This window comes from Phyllobates terribilis, unplaced genomic scaffold, assembly GCF_046119375.1.
Source record: "Phyllobates terribilis strain yellow unplaced genomic scaffold, ASM4611937v1 Scaffold_9__5_contigs__length_417890890, whole genome shotgun sequence".
In the NCBI taxonomy this organism is placed as follows: Eukaryota; Metazoa; Chordata; class Amphibia; order Anura; family Dendrobatidae; genus Phyllobates; species Phyllobates terribilis.
Window position 1 is genome coordinate 259080174 of NW_027362769.1, and position 19039 is coordinate 259099212.

The 19039-nt window shown below is 44.1% G+C and overlaps 1 protein-coding gene across 2 annotated transcripts in view; it reads right to left on the minus strand.

The window, feature by feature from the left end:
- KATNIP (katanin interacting protein) overlaps positions 1–19039 on the minus strand; it is a 297865-nt gene that overhangs the window by 102030 nt on the left and 176796 nt on the right. For both annotated transcript variants that reach the window (XM_073647803.1, XM_073647802.1), the window contains 3 exons: positions 10547–10622; positions 8899–9076; positions 5769–5934 (listed from right to left, as the gene is read on the minus strand). In XM_073647803.1, coding sequence (XP_073503904.1) covers positions 5769–5934; positions 8899–9076; positions 10547–10622 — 420 coding nt within the window. The remainder of the gene's footprint in view (positions 1–5768; positions 5935–8898; positions 9077–10546; positions 10623–19039) is intronic.

The following is a 19039-nucleotide window of genomic DNA, read 5'->3' on the forward strand; positions in this document are numbered from 1 at the left end:
CAGCCGCAAAGTTTCTCCCAGCGCTGCTGCAGGTAATTGACCGGACTCTCCCATTTCATCTTTAGAGCATACCTTTTGTGAAAGACAGGAACGTTTCAGAGAAAAACATAACTGGCTGCAATCTTGCAGCCATGCACTGATTCATGTTACCCAAGGCTTGGAGAGCATGAATCAGATGACAGGTACCCTTTATTCTTTACATACCGCGGTCAATAGCATCCGCAGCATGTAAGGACATGGGGAGATCCCTCCCTCAATCACTCTATCGACTCTCCGCAATACGATTAAGGGGTGCCAAGGGTTGCTATGGAAATAAAAGAAATAACAATTGTCTCCAGGTGTACAATAGTTCAAAACTTAATAGACCATGGAAGACACACTCAGCCAAATCACTGATTATATGTTTCTAGCCCTGCCCCTGTTGAAAAAAAAATATGTCCAATATATAAAAATAATTTTTACGGAAAGGGGAACACAATTTAAAATGTTTTTTAGAGGTTTTTCATGGTTGTAAAAATGTTTGTTTTTTTATTTCAAAATAGCCACATATTTAGATTTTTCTTTATATTTTCCCCAATATCAGCAAATGATAAAATTAATATAAAAATGACAATTAGCCCCATGTATCGTGAAAAAAAACAAAAAACAAAATTATTTGAATAATTGAATGAGAGCCGTTAAATGAGTAAGTATGATAAAACCCAAAAGTGTGCCTGGTCAGGAATGGGAAAAATATGGCCCCGTCCAGAACTGGTTAAGAAGCTAAAAAAAAAAAAGTGTCCAATCTTTTTTTTGACTGTTTTGTACAGTTTTACCAGACACTAGAATGAACGTGTGTATTCTGCACTACAGGAAGTCTATCATTTGACTCTCTGGCCTATGATATAACTCAGTAGTATGTCACTGGGCATGAAATCAAACAATGGCTGTCAGAAAAATGACTATAACATGTTTCAAAGTAAGTGATCATTTGGAAACAATCAGTTATTATCTGGGAGAAGCCTTCCTGACAACAGCATTTACGAGGAGCCTGTACTATACCTGTCAAGCAGATCTCCGCTACTTAATGCAAACAGTAATCCTTCACTACAACCTACGTATAAAACACTATTCCAACAAAAAGCTGTGACCTACATGCAGAACACAGTTATTACCAGAGATTCTTATTATGTAGGAAAATGCAAGAACCTTCCCTTCTATATAAGCAATTCAATTTATTAACACATTTCAAGGAGTTATGCAAGCCGAAACTCTTACAACAGTACTGACATATATGTCTGGGATCATTTCTGCACATAGGTGACGTGATATTTACATACAGTCGGTACGGAAAGTTTTCAGACCCCTTTAAATTTTTCACTCTTTGCTTCATTGCAGCCATTTGGTAAATCCTAAAAAGTTCATTTTTTTGCTCATTAATATACACCCTGCACCCCATCTTAACTGAAAAAAACAGAAGTGTAGAATTTTTTGCAAATTCATTAAAAAAGAAAAACTGAAATATCACATGGTCATAAGTATTCAGACCCTTTGCTGAGACACTCATATTTAAGTCACATGCTGTCCATTTCCTTGCGATCCTCCTTGAGATAGTTCTACTCCTTCATTGGAGTCCAGCTGTGTTTAATTAAACTGATAGGACTTGATTTGGAAAGGCACACACCTGTCTATATAAGACCTCACAGCTCACAGTGCATGTCAGATCAAATGAGAATCATGAGCTCAAAGGAACTGCCCAAGGAGCTCAGAGACAGAATTGTGGCAAGACACAGATCTGGCCAAGGTTATAAAAGAATTTCTGCATTACTCAAGGGTCCTAAGAGCACAGTGGCCTCCATAATCCTTAAATGGAAGAAGTTTGGGACCACCAGAAGTCTTCCTAGACCTGGTCGTCCAGCCAAACTGAGCAATCATGGGAGAAGAGCCTTGGTGAGAGAGGTAAAGAAGAACCCCAAGATCACTGTGGCTGAGCTCCAGAGATGCAGTAGGGAGACGGGAGAAAGTTCCACAAAGTCAACTATTACTGCAGCCCTCCACCAGTCGGGCCTTTATGGCAGAGTGGCCCAACGGAAGCCTCTCCTCAGTGCAAGACATATGAAAGCCCGCATAGAGTTTGCTCAAAAACACATGAAGGACTCCCAGACTATGAGAAATAAGATTCTCTGGTCTGATGAGACGAAGATAGAACTTTTTGGTGATAATTCTAAGCGGTATGTGTGGAGAAAACCAGGCACTGCTCATCACCTGCCCAATACAATCCCAACAGTGAAACATGGTGGTGGCAGCATCATGCTATGGGGGTGTTTCTCAGCTGCAGGGACAGGATGACTGGTTGCAATTGAAGGAAACATGAATGCGGCCAAGTACAGAGATATCCTGGATGAAAACCTCTTCCAGAGTGCTCTGGACCTCAGACTTGGCCGAAGGTTCACCTTCCAACAAAACAATGACCCTAAGCACACAGCTAAAATAACAAAGGAGTGGCTTCAGAACAACTCTGTGACCATTCTTGACTGGCCCAGCCGGAGCACTGACCTAAACCCAATTGAGCATCTCTGGAGAGACCTGAAAATGGCTGTCCACCAACGTTCACCATCCAACCTGACGGAACTGGAGAGGATCTGCAAGGAAGAATGGCAGAGGATCCTAACATCCAGGTGTGAAAAACTTGTTGCATCATTCCCAAGAAGACTCATGGCTGTACTAGCTCAAAAGGGTGCTTCTACTCAATACTGAGCAAAACGTCTGAATACTTATAACCATGTGATATTTCAGTTTTTCTTTTTTAATAAATTTGCAAAAATTTCTACATTTCTGTTTTTTTTCAGTCAAGATGGGGTGCAGAGTATACTTTAATGAGAAAAAAATGAACTTTTTAGAATTTACCAAATGGCTGCAGTGAAACAAAGAGTGAAAAATCTAAAGGGGTCTGAATACTTTCCGTACCCCCTGTATATGCAGAACCATACAGGTTTTTGTTATAGGCAGCAAAAGAAAAAAAAACTGAACGCACCAGAAGGCAGTCACTGTTGTTGGGTCAATAAAAAAATTCAAAAAGTTCAGAGGCATCTTCCAAATTGGAGATCGTGTATTGAAGCACTGACAATGTACACCACCTATCAGCCGACACAGAGGCCATTTTACATTGCCTTTGTCCAAAGCAAAGTACAGCAGTGTGCATGCGCCAGCGCTCTTTTGACTTTTCCCAGCACATGCGCACTGTAGTACTCAGTTCTGCCCTCGGCAGGGCAGAGAGAAGTGCGTCTGCACAGGAGCGTGAAGAGGAAGACTGTGTGGATGACGTAAGATGTGTCATCCACAAGAAGCACAGAAGGAGGACGGCATCACAAGAAGTTATGAGGCACCGGACCAAGACCAGTAACGCCCATTGGAACAGACCGCCCCATAAATGAGCATAATAAAAGGTCTTTTTTTTGCCTTACAGGGCAAATTAGAGTCCTATATACAGCATTATAGAATGCTGTTACATGGGGCTGAAAGGTGGTGGCCATAGGTTATATGGGGAGAAATTGGTGACAGGTTCCGTTAAAAGGAGTTGTCCAGCCTTAGGGCACAAGTCTGCAGTCACTCTATGTTGGTACTATAACTAGTAATCACCCCTAAAAGCTGAGCAGATAAAAGTACCCAAACCCATCTATCTGTGTACTGTGACCGATCTAGATAGTACACTGTCCTGAGCAGCATAAAATACAAATGTAGCTCAAGATGATAACACAGGCTGCAATGCAAGATCACTGGAAGAAATGCAACCCAAAGCTTAATCTACAGTATACGTAAAGGTATTCAAAAATGGGCATTCTCTTTAAAAGGGAACCGGTCATCAGAGTTTTATACCCCACACTAAAACCATCTATGTAAAGTCACTGTAATGCTGATGGCATCAATACTGTTATTTCAGAATTTTAGGTTTACGTTTTAGAAAACTTTATTGTTGAATTGTTATGCAAACCAGCCACAAGTGCAGCAGGGCGGGCACTACACACAGCTCTGCTGCCTCTCTTCCTTATTCCCCACCCACTGCCTGTGATTGACAGGTCACTCTTCTTTCAAGCACCATTCTATCTTTTTTATCTATTCTAGCACTGGAGCGGTGATACTAATCTGAGTTCCATGAGCCTAATTTTATACCTACCTACCAGGTCTTCAGCTCTTCCCAGTCCCTCGTGTCTTGTAGCCACCATTTTACTCTCAATGTAACCAATGCGACCCCCTGATGAAGCTATACATGAAAAGCGAGTCGGGGTAATGGGCAGTGTAGTCTGTTACTGTTTACTCATTTTGGTGGGTACGGGTGCCATTGTCTCCTTGCAATGTTTTATTAATTTTGTCAGTCAAAGGGTCTCCTTTATGAATTGAGTTTATTATATTATGAATTGAGTTCCTTTACGAATAGAGTTTCTTACATTATTTATTATGGTACTTACCCCTATGATAATGTTGTCAATATAGATGGATGTTTCTGCACTACATCACTTTGCCCAGAATGATCGGGATTGAGGGGATATTTTAATCATTTTGATAATCTTATTTTTTGTCTCTTTATTAACAACTTTTTTGTATATACTTTTATATGTGCTACACCCTCACCATTTGACTACTTTACCATATTGTTTATACCGTGCCATTGTTGGATTGATTTTTACCACATTGCCCTTTCTTCCTTTTGGGCTTTATGGGATGATTTTAATTTTAATATTTATACTGTATATTTATATGGATTGTCCGATATCTAATTCTTTAAGGAGTCATTTATAGGTTTAATTGCTCTCAATGCAAGTCTATGAGAGCCTTGTTATGACTTCCAGATCATTTTAGCAAACACTGTAGACCAACAGTAGCTGCGTCAGGAACAGCTGAAGACGGTGGTTGGTAAGTATGATACTAGGGGCTGGGTACTTAGATTAGAAGAACCACTCAAAAAAAAAAACCCACTGGAGTGGTGCTCTCTATGACCTGTTTCTCCTGCCCGAAATCTAGTGCACTTGCTGTCATTGCCTCGGGCAGTGCATGTGCAATACAGTCCTGATTAAGAAGACTTCATAGTCTGTAGATTGCGCCAGATACTGACAATCTCCTTCACTCCTGCACCATACGTCATAATTAAGAGGATGGTCAGTGTCTGGGGCGATCTGAAAACTATGAAGTCTTCATCAGCACTGTACTGCGGATGCACCGCTCCGGGAAATGACGGAACTTGCACTAGATTGTAGGTGGGGGAAGCAGGTCATGAAAGAAGAGTGACCTGTCAATCACTGACAAGAGAGAGGCGGCGAGCAGGGAACAGAGGCAGCAGAGATGTGTGCAGTGCCCACCATGTTGCACTAGAAGCTCATTTACATAACATTTTAACAATAAAATTCTCTAAAATAAAAACTCAGATTTCTAAAATAATGGTATTGAAATAATTAGTAGGGCATTAGTTTGGGGTATAAAAACCTGCTGACAGATTCCCTTTAAGTTAAAGATGAATAATGGGTAGCAACAAGTTCCATCTTATCTTGGCTTAAGGACCCTGAGAAGCAATCCACCATTAGAAAAAAAATGGAGTAAAATAAAAATGAATTAAAAAAAATGGGGGAACAAAACAAAAAAGAAAATGGAACAATAAAGAACCATTAGCGGTATAGGTATATTTTTGGCTGTTTGTTGGATGCTATGGAAGGTATAGTTTAGTTTCTCACAACAGTTTATTTCCTGGCTTCTCATGATGCAATATTAATTTACCAAGAAGATATGAAAAACATTACCCCTCTGTATGTGTCTTCAGGAGATTTATTGTAATTCCAAAACCTCAGCCCTGCAACCGCTTCAGCTTTATCAAAACTGATGGTGATGGTGTGATTTTCTCCACAGGTAAATGGGATGAGCCACATGTGGGAATCCTCACTGGTGATATTCATACCATCAATGAGTCTAGAATATGAAAAAAAGGAATGGATCAGAAAATGAAGCAAATGGAAAAACATATATATATATATATATATATATTGTATAGTAGGTTGTTACCAGTGGTCTAAAGCTTTTAGAGAAACAAAATCGAAAAGTGGATATGTACTTGGGTAGTGGAGAGGACCCAACAGAGACCCTTTACTAGGATGAGGCAGATATTAGTTTATCACGCGTTTCGAATCCTCAGAAGGATATAAGGAAGTAAATAAAATGGCTCATCACGCTTTGTGGATGGAGTAGCAAAAACCTGGTGACAGATTCCTTTAAAAGCCTTAAAAAGCATTGGATACAGGAGGATGCTCGAAACCTTTAGGAATGACTTGCTGAAGTTCTGGCTTACATTCACAGAGCGGGAGTTTCCTGCATTGGGGGGGGGGCATCTAAGGTCATTTTCTAAAAAAACTGGATGCTATGGTATGGAGTTACTAAATCTGACATTAAAAAACGGTTTCTATGCTAACTCTGTAAAGACATGCGTCTTAAGAAGGTTCTGCTGTATAGGCTAACCGCTAACACTTATGTCCGCTGAGGTTTACGCCTTTGGACGACCTCAGACAAGCGGAAAGTAAGAGCACTGCAGCCCAACAGCGGCTGCGGATTGTCACGTGAGCCCTGGGACATCCAGACCTGACACTGCGGGAGCAATGCCACTGCAGGAGGGAGTATATGCTGTTTTTATTTTACAAGGGGACAACTTTATTTAAAAGGGGGTTGTTCAGGCAGTATACAACACCATTAAAGATTAATAGATTAGTGAACTGCAAAAAAGCAAGTATCAAACTAACAGTGTCCCTAATTTATTACGAGCAAAATGAAGCAACTCTACTTCTATACGAGCAGCATTACAAGGGGTATCGCTTAGGCGGTAGTATTTAAATCGCATCTCCACTATCTCCATTTGTTATCTGGCCATAGTTTGGATAGAAATTTCCTAATAAACCATAACCACCAATCTGTATGGCCCTCAGAGGGATGTCTGCATGAAACAACTGAGCTACAGAATAATGGGTACTTTTTCACAAGAGTTGGGCATGCTACAAATTTTCGGCAAAGGAAAAACCTGCAGCAAATCATGGGGATATATCTAATATTTCACCCTTGGAATTTGAAAGGATAAGTTTGGCCCCATAATTACAAATATCTATGGTTTACTCTGAAAAGCTATGGTGTTTCAGAGACAACATACTTTGAAAATGAAGTGGGGAGTCGTACAAGGTGACTAAGGGACTAGATCCAGGTGGACAGGTGGTGTCGGCTTCCTCCTGCCCAGCAATGTTTCCCTGACAGGTCTCTCCCTATGTATGTATAAATTGGGGAGTGGTACAAGGTGACTAAGTGACTAGATCCAGGTGGACAGGTGGTGTCGGCTTCCTCCTGCCCAGCAATGTTTCCCTGACAGGTCTCTCCCTATGTGTGTATAAAGTGGGGAGTTGTACAAGGTGACTAAGTGACTAGATCCAGGCGGACAGGTGGTGTCGGCTTCCTCCTGCCCAGCAATGTTTCCCTGACAGGTCTCTCCCTATGTGCGTATAAAGTTGGGAGTCGTACAAGGTGACTAAGTGACTAGATCCAGGTGGACAGGTGGTGTCAGCTTCCTCCTGCCCAGCAATGTTTCCCTGACAGGTCTCTCCCTATGTGTGTATAAAGTGGGGAGTCGTACAAGGTGACTAAGTGACTAGATCCAGGTGGAAAAGGTGGTGTCGGCTTCCTCCTGCCCAGCAATGTTTCCCTGACAGGTCTCTCCCTATGTGTGTATAAAGTGGGGATTCGTACAAGGTGACTAAGTGACTAGATCCAGGTGGACAGGTGGTATCGGCTTCCTCCTGCCCAGCAATGTTTCCCTGACAGGTCTCTCCCTATGTGTGTATAAAGTGGGGAGTCGTACAAGGTGCCTAAGTGACTAGATCCAGGTGGACAGGTGGTTTCGGCTTCCTCCTGCCCAGCAATGTTTCCCTGACAGGTCTCTCCCTATGTGTGTATAAAGTGGGGAGTTGTACAAGGTGACTAAGTGACTAGATCCAGGCGGACAGGTGGTGTCGGCTTCCTCCTGCCCAGCAATGTTTCCCTGACAGGTCTCTCCCTATGTGCGTATAAAGTTGGGAGTCGTACAAGGTGACTAAGTGACTAGATCCAGGTGGACAGGTGGTGTCAGCTTCCTCCTGCCCAGCAATGTTTCCCTGACAGGTCTCTCCCTATGTGTGTATAAAGTGGGGAGTCGTACAAGGTGACTAAGTGACTAGATCCAGGTGGAAAAGGTGGTGTCGGCTTCCTCCTGCCCAGCAATGTTTCCCTGACAGGTCTCTCCCTATGTGTGTATAAAGTGGGGATTCGTACAAGGTGACTAAGTGACTAGATCCAGGTGGACAGGTGGTGTCGGCTTCCTCCTGCCCAGCAATGTTTCCCTGACAGGTCTCTCCCTATGTGTGTATAAAGTGGGGAGTCGTACAAGGTGCCTAAGTGACTAGATCCAGGTGGACAGGTGGTATCGGCTTCCTCCTGCCCAGCTATGTTTCACTGAAGGTCTCTCCCTATGTGTGTATAGAGAGAGACCTGTCAGTCAAGAAGAGCTGGGTCACGAACATCTTGCAGACCTGCTCCCCAGTGACTAGTTCACTTAGTCACCTCGCTGCAGGTGCATAGTAAAACATGGATATTTGTATGATACATGGTTTGGGCAGTGTGAATCACCTGCCACGTTCCTTTTAACAATGATGGAACTTTCACAATAAAAGCTGCAGAGATGCTAACTAAAGCTCCGTCACATAGTGACACCTACTGATAAAGATGGTAAAACTTGGGGTATGCTGGATCTCCAGAAAACACAACAATGGACCCTCACTAACTCTTTTCCTTAATTGAATGTGTGGAATATAAAGTATAATGACAGTCTATTACTGATCAGAAGATAATCAGTGATTTTAAACATACTTGTCTAAAGTTCTGCTGTCATCTTGGTACTCCGGAAGCGCGCTGAGATCTAGGGGTGAGGCAGTTATAATATTCATGCTTAGAGGCAACGCTTCACCATCGGACCCCACAATTTCTAGTCCGGTAAGGCCAAGGTAATGCTGGTCTCCCCATGTCATAGTAAAATTTAATTGAAGACCTAAAAATACAGTAATAACACCATCGTATTATAAAGAGAAATCAAATGGAAATATGTAAAAGTACGACAAGCCCTTGGGAAACATCTATTCTCTTAATCAGGGAGTGACCGTATATTAAGCTTTTTCAGTATCAAATCTACTTTTTGGAAAGCCAGGAGACCAGGGAATAGGCAACGGGAGTGAACAAAGAATGCTGCTGCTAAATTTTCCCATGAGACTTTTTCAGACGTCTCAGTACTCCAATATCTATTATTCAGCCATGCCGTCGACATGGAGGGCTGTGCTGCGCCTCCCATCTCTTTCACACGAAGAATGCACAGAATATCAGCTGGAATTTGTGGTACCCACACCAGATAACAGCACTGACTGAAACTCACATGTCCTTTTATGACAGGGGTGGGGAACGTCAGGCCCGGGGGCCATTTACAGCCCTTGATGACCTTTTGTCCAGCCCCCGGGCAGATTCCCGGAGACCACATTGCTTGGGCTGGCAGCTGTATCTTGATGGCCGCCGGCCAATTAATTTCTTCTTGCTCTGCGCACGCATTGTTCACTACTGAATGTTGAGGCTCGTGCAATGAATTATTACGACCCGACACCAGTGACAGCGTCAGGACGAACTTTGCGGGCGGAGTTAGCGCACAATTTGTACGGCCCCCCCAAGGTTGGTATAAATATCCAAATGGCCCTTGGCAGAAATGAGATTCACCACCCCTGCTTTATGATTTACTAATGAACATTTTAATAGACAAAAACAAAGGACAGTGCACTCCAGGTGACTTGACAGCTTTGACTGTCTGGAGGGCCGAGCCGCTGGCCCGAATTCCCTGTCTTTTCCGATGCGGTTAGAAAAGAGCAGCTTTGCTTCTGCAGTTTCAGAGGAGCACAGGAGCACTAAAGATGGCCAGATTCAGAAGTCTGATGCTTGCAAGCTGTGTAGCATACAACTTCCAAGTGTGCGCTCCGAGAGGGCCAGAAACTATCAAATTAAAATTCCCTCTAGTCCTTAAGAACAGAGAGGATTTTAAATAAGAAGTAAATTGCAAAGTTGCTTGTGTTTAGAGAATCTTTGCAATTTTACCAATTTAAATAGATGAGGCGACCTCATTAAATTTTGCCAAGGAAATAATTAGCTACTATTTTATGAGGTTGTACCAGCTTAACCAAGCTTTGAATTGTCGAGCCTTTGCAGGCCTGCACGAGTTTTAGTTATTTTATATATTCTACCAGCAATGATCTTAATTAGAAACCACTAGATCTCAGCCAAAGACTATTAAATTACAAAAGTCCTATTGCAAATCAATAAACCTATCAACTGCGGCAAGCCATCAAATGGATTCTAAGAAGAAGCAAAGAAAATATATGGAAACTAGAACACAAAATAAACTATTATTGTGTGAAAGAATATTAAAAATACTGTACAAAATGTTTTCATTTATACTATTACACATTTTATCAAATATACTTACATTTCCCAGTATACACTCCGGGTATATTAGTGTGGAGGTTAGCGGAAACTGATGCTACAGGTTTTTGATCAGAAACCTGTAAAAACAAAAGAAATGGAGCTGATAAACTATTGCTTCTATACAATTTATCCGTTCTAATGTATACTAAGAAAGTTATAAAATCTCAGCAGACCACATCAGCAGATTTTGTTCCCCCGGGTGCACAGTGGTTTATGATCGTCTTCTCAATAATATAAATAAATAGTCCAGCACATTCGAATAGTGGAAATAAAATACAAACCTTTTATTTCATATGTGTAGCAATCATAAAATCCATAAAGTCCACAATAACTTGTGCTCCCAGAACAGGCAACGCACTTCGAACAAACAGTTCTTTGTCAAGTCAAAGCCATAGGCTTGACAAAGAACTGTTTGTTCGAAACGCGTTACCTGTTTGGGGAGCACAAGTCATTGTGGATTTTATGGATTTCATGATTGCTGCACATAAGAAATAAAAGAAGATTTGCATTTTTTTCACAATCCGGATGTGCTGGACTATTTGCTTATAATACGCTATTGTGATTGGAGAGAAATTCAAGTAAGTTTGGACATAGCCTGAACGGGTTTACGACAAATAACATTTATCACCTATCCAAAATATACACCAAATAATAAAGGATAAGTCAGCACATCTATAGGGTAAAATTGTTTCTTTATTTACATGTACACACTTAAGGTTCTGGATGGCAGGTATGTGTCACTGAGATGGCTGGTCTTGGTGATGTAAGTCCTGGGAAAAAGTGCATAAGTAACAATAGGTTGCTAACATGATTTTTATTCTGACTGCATTTGGAGTCCAGAATTTAGGAGCGACCAAAAGAGCCTGAGAGGGAAAGGTTGCTCCCATATTCCAGTCTGGGTCTTACAAGGCCTAACAACAGTTAGCTGGGTTAGATCAGCAAAATGTGTTGTGCTAGGGCTGGACAAAGACCGTTCACGGTGGATAGTCTATGTTGCAGACTTAAGAAGAGCTTGTGACAGAAAGCTGGTGAGAAGGTTTGATTTGTTTTGACTTTCCCAAAAAATGACTATTTTGTTATTCATTTGTGCTGAAGAAAGCGGTTTTCCTTTTTGGAGCTAAGAAGTTTATGAAGGACAATAAACTTTACTTTGTTTTGATATTGAACCCTATACCTGTGCATGTTCAAGCAGCTACCAAAGAGCCCAGAGAGCCAAAATTCCTACTCCTGAAATGATCTCTAAAAGGGCTAGAGTTAAAAATGACACATTTCCATTGTACTTTACGCAAATATATAAATATATATATATATATATATATATATGTATGTATATACAGTACAGACCAAGAGTTTGGACACACCTTCTCATTTAAAGATTTTTCTGTTTTTTTCTGACTTTGAAAATTGTACATTCACACTGAAGGCATCAAAACTATGAATTAACACATGTGGAATTAGAAAATTAACAAGAAAGTGTGAAACAACTGAAAATATGTCTTATATTCTAGGTTCTTCAAAGTAGCCACCTTTTGCTTTGATGACTGCTTTGCACACTCTTGGCATTCTCTTGGTGAGCTTCAAGAGCTTCATTCAGATCTAGGATGTGTTATTTGAGTGTTCCCTTTATTTTTTTGAGCAGTGTATATATACACATACATATATAAATATATACTAGCTACTGAACCCGTTCTACGCCCGGGTGGCGAGCATTAGTATATGGTCTCCCATGCTGGTATGTGCTGCCTCCACCATCCCATCCTGTTATGCATGGCACCCATCATCCCCATCCTGGCATGCATGGCACCCCTCACCCCCAATCCTAGTATGCATGGCACCCCTCACCCCCAATCCTAGTATGCATGGCACCCCTCACCCCCAATCCTGGTATGCATGGCACCCCTTATCCCCAATCCTGGTATGCATGGCACCCCTCACCTCCAATCCTGGTATGCATGGCACCCGTCACCCCGAATCCTGGTATGCATGGCACCCCTCAACCCCAATCCTGGAAGGTATGGCACCCCTCATGTCCAATCCTAGTATGCATGGCACCCCTCACCCCCAATCCTGGTTTGCGTGGCATCTCTCATCCCCAATCCTGGTATGTGTGGTACTCCTCATTCCTATCCTGGTATGCATGGTACCTCATCCCTCATCCCTATCCTGGTATGTATGGTATCCCTCATCCTGGTATGCATGGGCCTCTCACCCACATCCTGGTATGCATGGCACTCCTCATCCCAATCCTGGTATGCATGGCCCCTCATCCGAAACCTGGTATGCATGGCACCCATCATCCCCATCCTGGTATACATGGCACCCCTCATCCCTATCCTGGCATGCATGGGCCCCTCATCCCCAATCCTGGTATTTATGGTACCCCTCATCCCCAATCCTGGTATGTATGGCACCCCTCATCCAGGTATGCATGGAACCCCTCATCCCAAATCCTGGTATTCATGGCACCCCTCATCCCCAATCCTGGTATGCATGGCACCCCTCATCCCCAATCCTGTTATGCATGGCACCCCTCATCCCCAATCGTGGTATGCATGGCTCTCTCATCCCCAATCCTGGTATGCATGGCACCCCTCATCCCCAATCCTGGTATGCATGGCACCCCTCATCCCCAATCCTGGTATGCATGGCACCCCTCATCCCCAATCCTGGTATGCATGGCTCCCTCATCCCCAACCCTGGTATGCATGGCTCCGTCATCCCCAATCCTGGTATGCATGGCTCCGTCATCCCCAATCTTGGTATACATGGCTCCCTCACACCCATCCTGGTATGCATGGCACTCCTCATTCCTATCCTGGTATGCATGGGCCCCTCATCCCCAATCCTGGTAAACATGGTACCCCTCATCCCTGTCCTGGTATGTATGGTACCCCTCATCCGGGTATGCATGGCACCCCTCATCCCTATTCTGGTATGTATAGTACCCCTCATCCTGGTATGCATGGTACCCCTCATCCCAATTCTGGCATGCATGATACCCCTCATCCTGGTAAGCATGGCGACCCATCCCTCATCCTGGTATGCATGGTACCCCGCATTCCTATCCTGGTATGTATGGTACCCCTCATCCTTATTCTGGCATGCATGGCACCCCTCACCCCCCAATCCTGGTATGCATGGTCCCCTCACCCTCCAATCCTGGTATGCATGGTCCCCTCACCCCCCAATCCTGGTATGTGTGGTACCCTTCACCCCCCAATCTGGGTATGCATGGTCCCCTCACCCTGCAATCCTGGTATGCATGGTCCCCTTACCCCGCAATCCTGGTATGTGTGGTACTCCTCATCCTGGTATGCATGGTCCCCTCACCCCCCAATCCTGGTATGTGTGGTACCCCTCATCCTGGTATGCATGATCCCCTCACCCCACAATCCTGGTATGTGTGGTACCCCTCATCCTGGTATGCATGATCCCCTCACCCCACAATCCTGGTATGCATTGTCCCCTCACCCCACAATCCTGGTATGCATTGTCCCCTCACCCCACAATCCTGATATGTGTGTACCCCTCATCCCACAATCCTGGTATGTGGGGCCCTATCATCCCTTTCATGCTGTACACACATACAAAAAAATAAACAGTTATACTCACCTTTCTTCCCTGTGCTCCAGCGCTGCTGTCCTCTGTTCTGCCGGAGGCCGGGGGAGGAGTGCGGTGCTGGAGCACTGCAAATGTGTCTTCAGTAAAATGGCGCCGGATAGCGCTATGCGCTTGCGCCGATCCGATGCCTGACTCCTGCCCCACTCGCCGGCGAAGAGAGGCGACGTGGCAACGCTCCTCCCGGTCAGGTAAGTATGGGGCCGGAGATCGCAGTATGCGTTCAGTGTCTACGCATACCGTGATCTCCGGCGCCATACACTCCTCTTACCTGTAACGGCTGAATGCGGTCTTCTGTCTGGAGACAGACTGTGCGTTGTGCATGCGCAGTCCATAAAGGCTTCAGACAGAGACACGCATCCCCGGTTATATTATAGATATACACATACATATGTATATGTATATGTATATATATATATATATATATATATATATATATATATATATATATATATATATATATATATATATATGTATATGTATATATATATATATATATATATATATATATACAGTACAGACCAAAAGTTTGGACACACCTTCTCATTTAAAGATTTTTCTGTATTTTCTTGGCCATGAAAATTGTACATTCACACTGAAGGCATCAAAACTATGAATTAACACATGTGGAATTATATACTTAACAAAAAAGTGTGAAACAACTGAAAATATGTCTTATATTCTAGGTTCTTCAAAGTAGCCACCCTTTGCTTTGATGACTGCTTTGCACACTCTTGGCATTATCTTGATGAGCTTCAAGAGGTAGTCACCGGAAATGGTCTTCCAACAATCTTGAAGGAGTTCCCAGAGATGCTTAGCACTTGTTGGCCCTTTTGCATTCACTCTGCGGTCCAGCTCACCTCAAACCATCTCGATTGGGTTCAGGTCTGGTGACTGTGGAGGCCAGGTCATCTGGCGTAGCACCCCATCACTCTCCTCCTTGGTGAAATAGCCCTTACACAGCCAGGAGATGTGTTTGGGGTCATTGTCCTATTGAAAAATAAATGATCGTCCTACTAAACGCAAACCGGATGGAATAGCAAGATGCTGTGGTAGCCATGCTGGTTCAGTATGCCTTCAATTTTGAATAAATCCCCAACAGTGTCACCAGCAAAGCACCCCCACACCATCACACCTCCTCTTCCATGCTTCACGGTGGGAACCAGGCATGTAGAGTCCATCCGTTCACCTTTTCTGTGTCGCACAAAGACACGGTGGTTGGAACCAAAGATCTCAAATTTGGACTACTCAGACCAAAGCACAGATTTCCACTGGTCTAATGTCCATTCCTTGTGTTCTTTAGCCCAAACAAGTCTCTTCTGTTTGTTGCCTGTCCTTAGCAGTGGTTTCCTAGCAGCTATTTTACCATGAAGGCCTGCTGCATAAAGTCTCCTCTTAACAGTTGTTGAAGAGATGTGTCTGCTGCTAGAACTCTGTGTGGCATTGACCTGGTCTCTAATCTGAGCTGATGTTAACCTGCGATTTATGAGGCTGGTGACTCGGATAAATTTATCCTCAGAAGCAGAGGTGACTCTTGGTCTTCCTTTCCTGGGGCGGTCTGCATGTGAGCCAGTTTCTTTGTAGTGCTTGATGGTTTTTGCAACTGCACTTGGGGACACTTTCAAAGTTTTCCCAATTTTTCGGACTGACTGACCTTCATTTCTTAAAGTAATGCTGGCCACTCGTTTTTATTTACTTAGCTGCTTTTTTCTTGCCATAATACAAATTCTAGCAGTCTATTCAGTAGGACTATCAGCTGTGTATCCACCAGACTTCTGCACAACACAAGTGATGGTCCCAACCCCATTTATAAGGCAAGAAATCCCACTTATTAAACCTGTCAGGGCACACCTGTGAAGTGAAAACCATTTCCGGGGACTACCTCTTGAAGCTCATCAAGAGAATGCCAAGAGTGTGCAAAGCAGTCATCAAAGCAAAAGGTGGCTACTTTGAAGAACCCAGAATATAAGATATATTTTCAGTTGTTTCACACTTTTTTGTTAAGTATATAATTCCACATGTGTTAATTCATAGTTTTGATGCCTTCAGTGTGAATGTACAATTTTCATAGTCATGAAAATACAGAAAAATCTTTAAATGAAAAAGTGTGTCCAAACCTTTGATCTGTACTGTATATATATTTTTTTAGCGTTTACATTTTATAAAAAGCAAAAAGCAATACAGGCCAATTCAAAAGTTTTGCCACCCTTGGAGATTTGTGTGCTCAGATAACTTTGAACAAGGTTTCAGACATTAATTAGCCTGTTAGGGTTGTGGTTTGTTCACCATCATCGTAAGGCTAGGTGATGCAAATTTCTCAGCTTTATAAAAACCCAGCCTCCTCTAAACTTGTGCCAAAAACAGCAGCCATGGGTTCTTCTAAGCAGCTACCTAGCACTCTTAAAATGAAAATGCTGGAGACTCACAAAGGATTAGAAGGCTATAAGAAGATAGCAAAGCGTTTTTAAGTTGCCCTTTCCTCAGTTCGAAATGTAATTAAGAAATGGTCTGGAAGACCAAGCAAAATTTCAAAGAGAGCTGCTCGTAAGATTGCTAGAGAGGCAAATCAGAATACCCTGCTTGACTGCAAAAAATCTTCAGAAAGATTTTAAAAGCTGTTATCATAATAGTATCAAGTCACAGGGCTGCTGGTCTTCCTCTTCTCCTTATTTATTTATTTTACTCACTTATGTAGCGCCATTAATTCCTCTTCGCTTTACAGACATTATCGGCACTGTCCCCATTGGAGCTCACAATCTAGATTACCTACACGCAAATACGAGGGCAACATAACTCCTTGCAGATGATGTCTTTGTTGGGATTTGAACCCATAACCACTGTGCCGCCATGCTGCCCTGCCCTTGTTTCTTCTATTCTTCCGAATATGATGTCCTTCTCCAGTAATTACTCTCTTCTTCCCATGTGTCCAAAGAAGACAAGTCGTAGCTTGATCATCAAGTCTTAAAAAAAAGTCTTAAAAAAAAGACTTAAAAATAGCTACTCTCGTAAAAGGCATTATAGATATATTAGACAATCCCTTTAACTCGTTCTAAGCCAGAAAAAAGAAAACTGTCAACAACAGTCCCAAAATAGGTTTGGGCCATGCACACGTCTCATCAGGTAATGTCTTTGGCACTGTTCACCTCCGATATTTATCAATATGAGCCTAAAACAATTTTGTCCGTCAGTACAAAATGGTGAATCATATAAATTACCTTGATCCCTACCATGTGCAGGGGCTCCCAATGCTTGGGCGTTCACCTCTGATAGTGAAGTGAGCAGCATTGAATAAGCACTTTAATTGTAGTAGGCACTTAGTCGACCAGGTTAATCCATTAATTTGCAGAAACAGTGAGAATACAAAGGGGCTTGGGACCCTTCTCTAGTGATTGTGGTGGTGCCAGATGTGCGAGGCACAGCAAAAATTGAGTTAATTTCTCTTTTTATCTGGTTTCAGGTGTGATTTTCATTTTACTCACACCTGTTACTTGCCAGAGGTGAGTTTCACCGAGCATCACATGCTTGAAACAATGTTCTGTAACGGGTCCGGGAGGCGGAACCTCTGAGCTACTATACAAGGGGGCGGCCCCTGTAAGGGAGCGGGTGGCAGTCTCTGGGTGAACGGACAGGGAGTTACGGCAAGTGATCAGGGCAGTCTCTGGGTAAGGGGTAGGTACGACCTGTGATGGCAGAGCCTCCGGGTAGGCTAGCAGGCAGATGGTAGATGTGTGCTCCCAGGTGAGCAAGCGAGAGTCTCTGGAATAGCAGGTGGTCACGGCACGTGATGGCGGAACCTCCGGGCTGGCAGGCAGGTAGGTAACGGAGAAGCGCTCCCAGGTGAGCGGGCAAGAGTCTCTGGAATAGCTGGTGGTCACCGCACGTGACAACGGGACCTCCGGGCTGGCAAGCAGGCAGGTAACGGAGATGCGCTCCCAGGTGAGCGGGCAAGAGTCTCTGAGATAGCTGGTGGTCACAGCACGTGACAACGGAGCCTCCGGGCTGGCAAGCAGGCAGGTAGCGGAGAAGCGCTCCCAGGTGAGCGGGCAAGCTGGTCCATAGACAGACTGACCGGAGTTGTAAGGCAGACCGTCGGACCTCAGGCAAGCAGGCAGGTAGCTGATGTGCGCTCCCAGGTGAGCGGACAAGTTGGTCCTTAGACAGACTGACCGGAGTTGTAAGGCAGACCGTCGGACCTCAGGCAGGCAGGCAGGTAACAAGTATTCAGGCAGGAATCAGGCAGGTAACTAGCAGGAAACTGGCAGGAAACTGGCAGGTAACTGGCAGGTAACTGGCAACGGGACCTGAGGGCTGAAGCACAGGTGAGACACAGGTGCAAACAACATTGCTCGGGCACCTCCATTTTGGAGGAGGTGCCTTAAATATGATGAAGTCCTCCGGCCATTGGCCGGGGACTCTTTAGGGCGGCGCGCGCGGCCCCTTTAAGAGGAGGGGAGCGCGCGCGCGCGCGCCCTAAGCACAGGGGCCGGGAAGGAGCGCGCGCTGAGAGCAGAGCAGGAGGAGGACGCCGGGACGGAGCGCGCGCTGACAGCAGAGCGGGGGGAGGATGCCGGGCACGGAGCAGAGCGGTGAGAGGAGCAGCGTCCCTGCCTAGCAGAGGGCAGGGACGCCGGCACTACAGTACCCCCCCCTTTAGGCCCCCCCTTTTTTAGGCCAGATAGAAATTTAGCTAGGATGAGAGGGGCATGGATGTTCTCCCGGGGCTCCCACGTTCTCTCCTCAGGACCAAACCCCTTCCAATCTACCAGAAAAAAGGTCTTTCCTCTTACCCTTTTGGTGGCAAGAATGTTCTCTACCTCAAACTCGTCCTCAGCAGAAACCGGAGCAGGAGGCGTACCTGTAGACTTGGAAAAAGAGT